Genomic DNA, 11,443 nt, shown 5'->3' on the forward strand with positions numbered 1-11,443 from the left:
CGGAAAAAAGAACGAATCACTTTAGGAAGTGATTCGTTCACTCTCGTCAACTGAAAAGAGTCGTTCCTTTGAACGAATAGTTCACTCACGAGCCAACACTAGAAGACTGGGTAGGGAGTCAAAAGTTGCAACCTCTGCACATTATAAACATAAACAGTATAATCGCAACATGGATCCTTTGAGTTACAGGGACTGTGAGGTAAGTGTTGGAAAAGATGTAAATTTGGGAACGAGTTAGGAGAGGAACTTTTGTTGTTTTTGCACGGGTAGAACAAACGGGATGCGTGCAGCCAGGCGTGTGCCGTCATCTATTTACTAATGAAAATATCGAAAGCTCAAAAATAACAAACAGTAGATGCACGTTTTTCTTGCGACGGATCTGACAAATGTACATGACACCACCATTGGCAGAGTCAGACAGATCCCTAAATGATATTTTCAGTGAGGTATTTTCCTGAGACCAACAAAGTTAAATCCTTGGAAATGTTGAAAAACAAGTTGAGATTTAGGTGTGAACCTTTTTCAGTTTTAGTTTTTCATAACGTTTTTAATACTGATAATTTTTCAAAAGCTTGGTGTGATTGGAAAGGTTAGTAAAAACTGAAACAAACAAACAAAAAACTTATTAAAGGGAAAAAAAACAAAAGAGCCTGGGTTTACAAAAATATGCAAAACGCTCGCCAAGAGCAAGTAGCTTGCAGATGGTAGGAAGACAATGTGGTGTGTTTTTTATTTGGCACTCAAACTTGTTCAAATACATAGTAATAAATATAGTATGGTTGCAGTTCTTTGCTAAACTATCAGTCAACTTTGAACTTCTCTTTCTTTTTCTTTTTTTTTTTTAGTTGTATTGATTGTCGACACAGCCATCTATTCAAAATCCACATTTTCAAAACAGTTGACGTAGAGCCCTAAACAGTGCCACGATGGGAGGGAGTTCGATTCCCACATATGACGGTGTGAATGTGTGAGTGACAAAAAAAAAAAAAAGCAGTGCTACAATGGTCAAAATGACACATTTTGTTTGCAAAAGGCTCGAGCTTTGCCAAAACATTTCAAATATGAAACAAAAGCAGATTTTGCCTACAAACAACTCAACTTTGACACAAGTGTATGAGCACCTCCAATCAATCATTACACAATGGGCAGCAAAATCCAGCATTTGTGTGAATCAGTGTAGTATTAAATTAGATTGTTTGGCAGGGAAAATGTGAGGACAAAAGGTATCATCACTGAACTGTGTTTAAAGTTACACTTTGATCCATTTCATTGACTGGAGCTGAACTGATAAGGCAATTTCCCTAGGCTTGGAGAGCTGAGGGCCTTCCATTGTCCACAAGCAGTAATGAGGCGTGCAAACTTTATGATGCAATGCTCACTCAGGTAAATAAATGATTTACACACAGATAACATTGCGCAATGACTGAAGTGAAGTCATTTTCACAGCTACCCTATCTTCGATAGGCGAAGTGAGGAAATTGCTGAGTTGTTTTTATTGTGTCTTATTTTGTTTTTCCTTTAGTATGTGACCTGGCGCAACATTGAAAGTATTGGAGGACTTGAGGGCTGCATGACTAAAATCAAGGCGGCTGATCCGGATTTTGGTGACAACATATTTGATTAAGTTATTTAAACACACATCTCCATCAGATATTTGCTGGGATGCTGGAAGAATTTCAGAAGGGAGAATAGTGCTCAATAGGAGAGTTTTGCAGTTGTCAGGGAGGATTTTAACTGAAAGGGAAAATAAAGGATGGATGGATGGATGGATGGATGGATGGATGGATGGATGGATGGATGGATGGATGGATGGATGGATGGATGGAAAATTATGGATGGATGGATGGATGGATTTTGTTAGCCAAACATTTTTTGTTAGCCAAACATTTTTTAATTACTGTCACACTATCAATAAAAAAACATCTTTACTATATCTGATTGTTTGCAGGCACTGTTCTAACATACACATATATATATACGTATATATAATGTGTTATTAGAAACTACTTGAATGTAAAAAACATTGCCTCCTGAATTTGTTTTTCTAATTATGTTGCTTTGATGGGTGCTGTTGTACTGGAGAACCTGTCCTCGAAATTGGAACGTGTGTGTGTGTGTGTGTGTGTGTGTGTGTGTGTGTGTGTGTGTGTGTGTGTACTGGTTGAAGATGAAAAAAAACAGATATTCATTCACATACTGGCTGCTGCTACACATACAGGGCTGTGTGTGGGTGTTATGGAGCATTGAAATGATCGACAAATTGACCTTGGAGATGACAGCCATTTTTCGATTCATAGACTGAGCATGGGGAGCAAAGGAATGAGGTGTTCAAGGCATTTTACAGACCTTAGGTTATTGACATCAACAAGTGACCTTGATTGGGACTCATTGTTATAAGGACCCTGAGTTAAGTCAAGTTTATTTATATAGTCCAACATCACAAGCAAGTCTAAAAGGGCTTCACATGTACAAAAATTGACAAATATTCTCAAACATCCCCTGATCTTAAACTCCCAGGAGGGCAAGGAAAAACTCAAAAAAACCCTACTGGGGGAAAAATGAGAAACCTTGAGAAGAGACCACAGATGGGAGGATCCCCCTTCCAGGATGACCAGGCTGCAATGGATGCAGAGAGGGCACATAGAACACATAATGTAAAACAATCCAAAGAAAAAGTGGCTGTAAAATGCTTGGTGCCAAAAATCAGCTAGTCTAGCGTGCGCAAATTGGCCAAGTTACTTGTATCGCTGGTGAACACCAATTAAACACTAGGCTACCTGAACAAACAGAATAGCAGCCGTTGATGGGGGATCCCCTGGCATTGCTCGCTACACAAACCGACCTGAGGTCATTCATTGTATAAACTTACATGAGCTGAATGAGCATGCAGACTTGTAAAAGCTTGTTAGAACTACATAAATGTTAAAATAGTGGTTGACCTCATTACAGTCTTGTTGAAATGTCTCTCTGCTTTTTCAGAGCATCCATCCATCCATCCATCCATTTTCTGAACCAGTTTTCCATAATGAAAATTTGGGTTTTTGTTTTGTTCACAATATTGACGTTAATTAATCTAGTAACTGAATATTTCAAGAAAGCCTGTTTGTGTGAAAGCTATCAAGAACAACTTAACACAATACAGAATACAGTAGCAGCAAAGCAAGAGTTTTGAGAGACCTAGTTTCAATAATAAAGCGGCTTCAGTGTGCAGTGAGAAAGTCCAATAACGTGACTGATATAATCCTTGCAGTGATGGGCCATGTGGTGAGCACGGGTTTAGAACTGTTGGGAACAGCGACCTCTCCCCGCCTGGACCAACATCTGGCCAGCGCTGTGAAGAAAACCGTGGAATTGGCCAACAGTCAAAACCTCACCCCAAGAGAGAGGCTCCACGTCAAGGCCTTGGAGCATTTCTCACATGGGTGAGTTTCAGTCTGGCAGTTCAGAGGAGCATAGCAAAAATGTGTTGTGTATGTACGATCTGTGAATTGCTCAGTATTGCTGGTGTGTACTTTATATTAAGGTTCACACAGGTACCCTTAAACATAATCAAATGGAATCGCTAAGGTTGAACCAAGTTCAATATCGGCACAGTACTGTCAAAAATGGGTTTATCATGTGTCCCAAAACATTTGTCCAGACCATTGAGGTCACGTCTGCCCCAAATAAGAGATCAGGTTCACATTTGCGAGAGTGCTTGGCCCTCTTTACTGAATGAACGAGGCCATACAGCATTTTCCTCACTCCTGGTGGACATGGATGGGTAAAAATAGAGTTCACAACTCCTATTGTTCATTCATTTGCTTAAAGGTGCCTGGAAGTGTCAAATTTTAAAAGTATTTTTTTTTTAATTTAATAAAGGGGCTGACATGTCTGCATGAAATTGCTTGTAAAAAAAACCCTGATATTTGTTATGTGACTCACAAATGGCTCTTCCCGGCAGATGTTAAAGTGATAAACCAATATTAAACTATCTTCAGCTTTTATCTAAAAGTGCTGCCTAAAGGTGGTAGAATTTTAAATGCTTGCAGTTCCCAGTGTGCAGTCTAGCCTTTTGTACCCAGAATAACAAAGCCACTGTATTTGAAGTCGTGGTAATGGTTCTCATACAATACAATATATCGCAAGGCATGCTAGTTCACGTGAAAAGGCTTTGCTGATATTTACCTTACTTAAAATTGCCATATTGGTGAAACAAACTGCATCTAATTTTTTGCAAATAAATAATTTGTAAAATAAAAGGTTACTTATATGTCTCATGTTTCTTGTAGGAATTTCCCCAAAGCCAGTGATGTTTGGGAAGATATCCTGGTTGATCATCCCACAGACTTGCTTGCCCTCAAGTTTGCCCATGATACCTATTTCTACACGGGAGCCCAAACCCAGATGAGGGATTCAGTTGCTCGAGTGCTGCCCCACTGGAAGCCTCATTTCCCCTTAGCCAGGTACGGTCAATTACATGCATTTTAAGATCCATTTACCCGTGTTGTCAAGACAAATAGCATAATCTATCAAGGTGATCTTTAAAAAATTGTAAACTTTATAGGATTTGAACTCATCATTGGTCATGTTCATAGGTGTTTATAAGGTTCCAAGGTTGCAACATTCTTTTAGAGAAATTTCACGGGTTATTTTCTTAATGCCCAAGGAGCAATTGCATTTATTTGGTGCAGATGGACTCTTTTGCTGCATTTTCAAAGATGGGTCAATACGGCTAAGGAAGGGTCAAATCGCTATGCACTCTCAATAATATATACTATCTATTTTCACAAACTCCAAAATTCTTCAGAAAACACTGATGAACATTTATTCTGTGTCTATAAGGACAGATGGTTGCACTGAACAACAAAAAGCCAATGCCTGTTTTTCCAGTAGTGTGGTAAAATTAGATTCAAGTATATGTACCTTCAACCCATAATTCAAGATTCAAGAGTTTTTATTCGCCATGTTTGAGCGTGCCAAACAATTACCACTGGTGTCATTATTTACTGCACATATATACTTAATCAAATAATGTAATTATGAATTTAACTCAATAATATATGTTATCAGCTATCTGAAAGGACTTTATTCTTTTGGTCTGCTGGAGACGCATTTCTATGACCAGGCCGAGAAAGTAGCGATGGAGGTGAGATGATCTTCATGTTTCTTGTGTGATTTAGCTCATTAGTAATGCAGACTCTGTCCGTGTGCAGCGTGTAACTTTGATTCACAATTAATTTATGGTTGATGTCCATTAATGAGCCACTCATAAAGGCCTCTGGAGTCCCAATTGTCTCTTGAATAATGCATAGCAAGTTCAGGGAAACATCAAAAGTTGAGCACAGTCTGTTCCATGATGCTGATTGACAGAGAATAAAAAATAAAAAATATCCATCTGAAATTATGAAAATCATCAAATGGAAATCCATTCCAGTGTCAAACCATTTGGGCAATTTTAAGTGCTTTTGTAATTGTAATTCTTCATTTTCCCAAAGGTGTAAAACTAAGTTTACCACTGTTAATATAAAGAAATATATAAGAATGGGAATTGTCCTATACAGGGGCTGCAAACATGGGCACCAAGTCGCCCACAAGACATGCACTGTGTGCATGAGCACACAGGCCCATTCTACAAATAGCTCACCAATGATGGGAAATTGCGATTCCCTAGGAATATTGTTTTCTATATTGGTTAATGATTTCAAAATGTAAATACTTGTCAATATTTCTAGAAAACAAAAGTGTTGCCTGATGATATTTATGTTTCCTACCTTGTTAAATCCATCTATATGTCTAGTCCTGGTTTTGTAACAAGGGTTGCAAAAAAGCTTTTGAAAAAAACACTACATGGTTTCTTGTGGGACTTTGACGATGAATTTTACATGGTTTTAATTTTTAACGTTTGACTGTACTTGTAAAGCACAATACAGTAGATCACGTCATCTATTCCTCATTAAGGCAAGGCATCTGCATTTCTCAGCCTTTGTTCTTATTTTATTCATGTTAAGGGCCTTGCACTGGTTCCTGATGACGCGTGGTCCGTCCACTCTGTTGCCCATGTGTATGAGATGACAGCAGAGGTGGACAAAGGCCTGAAGTTCATGGAAGGCAGAGAGAAAGCCTGGCAGGTATAAACTTTGACTTCCATGTTCCTTTGATGACTTATTTTCGAAGAAGCTGCTCTCATCAGAAGCCACTGAATGAATGATCCTTTGGAAACGTTCTCTTCTCTAAGTGTTGTGCCATTGCAGATATCTGACATGCTGGCCACTCACAACTACTGGCACTGGGCCCTCTACTTCATTGAAAAGGTAAAGATTTAAAGATTACTGTATAATGAGTTTTCTCAGTCAAGCGCAAAGTTGGCTGCCAAATAGTTTCCGGAACTTGTATTTGTGATATGTTTTCTCCGGGGTAATTTGAACTCCACAGTTGATTATATTGCTAGATTAATTTGTGTTTGCATCTGTGCTATGCAATCTCACCAAGAAAGCATATCTCAAGTCTGACGTTATTTCAATTTGTCTTTGTCACCTCCCTCTCCACAGGGGCAATATGAGGCTGCACTGCAAATATTCGATTCTCAGGTTGGTTATTTCAATTCCATTCTTAAACGGATGTGCTGCCGAGAATGCATACTGATTGCAACATTGGATGATCATTTTGCCCCTCCGGTTCAGACAAGTTAGGTAACCAAGATATTAGAAACACCTCTCAGTGTGAAGCAGTGTAGTTCTCTAGTAATTCATAATTCTATCGCTGCGATAATACCTCTCTCATAGTTTCTATCAATACTTTTTCACTGCTCTGGACGGTTTATAATTGGATACACTGCTTGTATGAAATATCATAAGATTGTGTGACCTAAGTTATGGCTAGAAGTGACTGTAGCAGTTAGCGTCATCCCCCCAAGATGATTGGAAATTCAAACTATAGAAGATAAAAATGCCACGCTTTTTTAAATCCTGTCACTGAAAGTAACAAGAACATTTCATTATGTTCATGTTACAATCCGTTTGAAAAGAACAGCAGTTTTTATTGGCTGACATTGTGATACGAAAGACTCCTGCCTTTACGTTTTGCGTCTTTTATCGAATTGCGTATGCCATAGTCCACTTTTCATCTTTGAAAAAAAAGACAGGTAAAGATGTGTTCTGTTTCTGAAAGATATTTAAACGTTGTAAAGCCAATGGATCCATGTTGGACATAGTAGATGGCAGCTCCCTGCTCAGCAGACTAGAGATGGAGGGTAAGCGACATGAGCTGCTCAATATTCAATATTCTTTTTCAAATACATAAATCTTTAAGAAATCCACAATTTTCTTTTCTCTTTGCAGAGTTTGCAGTCATAACATACATTCTGTTAAGTTAATGTTTTAAGTAATATTTTAACACAGTTAGAAAGTGTAAAACCAACGTCATGTGATTAAAAAAAACATGAAATGTGAATGGAAACACTAACATATTGTATACATATGAATATGTTTACATTTTTTGATTGGCTATTATAAATCAATCTTGAACACATCCTAAATTAACAAAAATGGTTCACTGCTTTATGTACTGTACATAGTACTTATGAGTGCTACATGGTCAAACTTGTGTAGTGGTGCCTTGAGTTATGAATAACACGACTTCTACATATTTCAAATACGAGCCTCCTCTGATTGATTGGGAGAAGGCCGGTTTAACGGAAGCCACAACTTCCCACTTACAGAATGCAGTCTAAGTATGAACTGGCCTCAACCCTGTCCCCAGGTGGCCATGGTGCACACACTACAATGTGCATTGAATTGACAAAAACGTTTTAATTGTATTTACTGTAATTATGTTATTACTGTAAGCTATTTACAGATTGCTATTCTTCCCATTAAAAGAATGCCCCAAAAAAATTCACTTTATTTTTAGGGAGGGCAGTTGGAATATATGAATAGCATTTCCATTTCAAAGAGAAAAGATGATTTGAGATACCATTGTTTTGAGTTACAAGGTTGGGCAAGGAATAAATGATACTTGTAACTCAAGGCATCACTGCATTTGTTTTCAAAGATCATGCAACCGTAATGCATTGGTGATCAATATTTGCGTACATTAGGTGTGTTTGTGAAGGACCGCTACCAAGAGCTGCTCCAGGTAACGCTGCCTCACACTGATGACCACGTAACCCTTTTTAATGACCTCCACATCCTCATGGTGTCCCTGGGAGCGAGAGAGACTGCCGCTTCTCAGCGTCTGCTGGAAGGCCTCCAGGAATTGGCTAAGTAATTTCCACACCATTTCCTCTCTCTGCCACTCACCTTGACACCATCATCCTTACATAAGAACCACCGAAGCCTTATATGTAAAACTGAGATAGAAGCACTGTTGGATGTTTGCTGACAGAATTGAGAGCAGCGATTCGAGTCCAGCAATCGCTTCTCCTTTGGGGTTTTATGCTTATAATCTCTTTGGGCAGTCTGACCACAGGCAGTCATTTCACATTATGTTCTGCAGTAAAGCCGCAAAAAGTTGCCATCTCCAACCACGTCTTGAAACTGTCATGTCGTTTACTGTTACATAAGTCGCAGGAGTTACTTCTGAGAGTTTTGAGTGGGTGGAAGCTCTTGAAAGATTGAAAGTCAATTACTAGGTGAGAGATGCACTGCTTTAGTCATCGAGCAGGATGTCAGGATATGATTTAAGCTTTGCCTCTATTTAGTTATTTCACTTAGTTTTAAATGCTGCAATTTAACCCAATTCAGATTTGTCATGGTATGCTCCAAGTCAGATACTATGATTTATAAGCATAATGCAAGAAAGAAAAGATGGAATCATCTTTGTGGAATCTTGTAACGTGAGTTGAATGCCAGTCTTTTATAACACTGAATAAAAAAATGACATGATTTGGCAATCATTCATTTTCCCAAAAAAGACATGGCTTTGCCGTTGTATAAATGCAATGACATCAAAATACTGTCCTTATGTGCAATAAAAACAGTAAATAACATTAACAAATGCTTCAAAGAAAACAATCATTGGAAAAATAATCCATTCCAGATGCTCACCTTCTGCCACCATTAATTTTTTATTGTTTTTAAAGAACTGCTAACGGTTGTACAAGAAACTGAATTACCAGAACAAATATATATAATAGTGAAATAAATTCCCTCCTATTGCTGATAACCACATGTTGTTTTGTCAAACAAAATGAAAGATGCTTTTTTTTCTTATCATTCCATCAAAAGCTTAAGATTCTTTCATTGAAGGTGAACATGTTTGTCATATCACTTACATACATATTCTACCTGCCTGCTCACATCGAACAAAATGTAATCGAATGTAAATGTCTTTTGCTGTCGGCGTGAGTGAAAAGCAGACGCCGCAATTATTATGCACTTTCACATCTACTGGTCAGACTCGTAGATGGCTCCATTCTCTTTTTGTGCTTTCCTCTACAGTACCTCTGTGGGCTATTAAATAGTTAACCGCAGCGCTGCCAGTGCTGCAACACATTGACTGTAAAATTCAAATGTCTCGCTTCAGGACTATTACTGACCTTTGGCATAGCAACGTGGTCGCTCATGAAAATGGGCTAGCAGATTATTTACCCAGCTGCCTGTGTTACACTGCTCAGCAGCATTTTAAGAGTTTTAGTGTTGGGCTTTTATCAAGTTAGGAATGTGCCAAATCTCACTTGAAGGCCTTCTGAGCAATAGTTGAGAAATTGATCTCTTGTAATACTTTAACTGGGTCTTGGAAAAGTTTTGTCTATGAACATTGTCTTTAGCAGTAATCTCCCTTTTTCAGGACACCGGGTGACAACTACCAACATAAAATGGCTACACCCATAGGGGTGCCGATGTGTCAAGCCCTGATGGAATATGACAAAGGAAACTACGATCGAACTGTGGAGTTACTTCATCCTTTGCGCTACAGTATAGTGTCGATAGGGGGCAGCGATGCACAGGTAAGAACACCAGAAACGACGACTTTGCGGGTATTTTCTTCAGAAACGTATTTGGCCTTGAGGCGTCACTGTCTTTGGTTAACATGATCTTGATCATGTTGAATCGTCTCTCCTGTGTAAAAATAAATACCTGTTGCTATGAAAATTCGCCAGAGGTAAAAAATTCCTGCCTAAGAGCCGCAGCTTTTCAGCCCATCAATAAACTGCATGGGATAGTGTGAGAATGTCGAGCACAGTGCACACACATGAATAATGAATGTCTGTGATGGATGTTGATGGACTTCATGCACTGTGCCCCAGAGGTGCGACAGTGTACATACAGTGTAACTCCAAACGGTAGAAAGCCAATATGTAATGTAGAAATACACTTGTTCTTTTGTTTACTAATGGCTTTGTCCGCTGCTGTTTGCAGAGAGATGTCTTCAATCAACTGCTTATCCATGCAGCATTGAAATCGAAGAATAAGCACTACCAGAGACTGAGCAGGTAATACATTGTGGGGAGTTCCACTTTCATATTCTCGCACTGTGCCATGTTTTTTTCCCATGTGACATGTAGTAATCATATAAAAGCAAACCATGAACATGACACAGTGGTCTGGTCGCATTATGTTATCTGCTGACTTTCCATGTGCATACTGATTAAGATTACGTAACAGATGTGATACACTGTCTTGATTGATTATGTTATCTTGTTAGCTTGTATTCTCTCTGAATCTGCGTTCATCTCCATGTATGACGTTGTTTTGAATTCTGACAGATGTCTTCTGGTGGAACGTGATGCAGTGAGGCCAAACTCCCCTATGACTGATCGTCTGATGCGAAGAGCCATGGCCCTTCACTAGTAGACTGATTGCAAGAAGCACACAACACTGCGTAATCTGTGCTCCCATGTTTGATTTCAAGACACCTTGGACCTACTGTTAAAGGGGCAGACTTTTTGGGAGCTAAGTCCTTTTATTCAGCGATCTGTGTCCTGACATTTTTATCGAATGGCTGAAAAATATGCATTTTTTTGCAAATGAGTTCACCCTACAATGTAAAATATATTAAAGCATATCTGGGGACAAGCGGTACAGATGATGGATGAATGTATGGATGTATGTCAAAGTCAAAGTCTGCTTTATTGTCAATTTCTTCACATTTTTGATTATCGCTGGCACTGGGCAGAAGACTTGTACCTTCAAAATCATCACTTTTTGCTGACCCCCAAAACACCATTACATTTGCATCATTAACACTTCATATTGGTCAATAATTTGTCAAATATATGCGTAAATGATAGACGACACCCACTTCTTTGAACTGACCAGGAATACAGGTTTGTGAAAAATTGAATTTACCAAACTATGCCATGAGGTTCCAGCCCAGCATCAGCGATGTGTCTTTTTACATGTACATTAAATCACAATGAAATGGCTCACACTTATCGACTATGTTCACTATTCACACACATTAAAACAAAAAAGATACAGGAGGAACATGAGCAGTGGAAAACTCCTTGTGAGTGCATTTT

General features: G+C 38.7%; 1 protein-coding gene across 2 annotated transcripts; it reads left to right on the top strand.

Annotated features, from left to right (window-relative positions):
* On the top strand, positions 1-11,352 carry ttc38 (tetratricopeptide repeat domain 38). Of its 2 annotated transcripts, XM_037255021.1 has the most exons (14): positions 1-199; positions 1,306-1,383; positions 1,523-1,604; positions 3,251-3,422; positions 4,272-4,445; positions 5,053-5,128; positions 5,991-6,110; positions 6,234-6,293; positions 6,531-6,569; positions 7,150-7,231; positions 8,078-8,243; positions 9,769-9,928; positions 10,341-10,414; positions 10,688-11,352. In XM_037255021.1, exons 1-14 carry the CDS (start codon positions 170-172, stop codon positions 10,770-10,772), a joined length of 1,398 nt encoding a protein of 465 aa, XP_037110916.1. In that variant the 5' UTR covers positions 1-169; the 3' UTR covers positions 10,773-11,352. The 2 variants fall into 2 exon arrangements, with proteins under 2 accessions (XP_037110916.1, XP_037110917.1); XM_037255022.1 differs by lacking the exons at positions 1,306-1,383; positions 1,523-1,604.
* Positions 11,353-11,443: the final 91 nt, after the last annotated feature.

The sequence above is a fragment of the Syngnathus acus genome, chromosome 6, assembly GCF_901709675.1.
Source record: "Syngnathus acus chromosome 6, fSynAcu1.2, whole genome shotgun sequence".
Taxonomy (NCBI): domain Eukaryota; kingdom Metazoa; phylum Chordata; class Actinopteri; order Syngnathiformes; family Syngnathidae; genus Syngnathus; species Syngnathus acus.

Excerpts from the sequence above, each read along its gene's own strand:
- ttc38 (XM_037255021.1), top strand. The coding sequence starts at position 170 with ATGGATCCTTTGAGTTACAGGGACTGTGAG. Across the intron at positions 6,111-6,233 it reads GCAGAGAGAAAGCCTGGCAG|ATATCTGACATGCTGGCCAC; the intron begins GTATAAACTTTG and ends GTGCCATTGCAG. Across the intron at positions 6,570-7,149 it reads TGCAAATATTCGATTCTCAG|ATATTTAAACGTTGTAAAGC; the intron begins GTTGGTTATTTC and ends TGTTTCTGAAAG.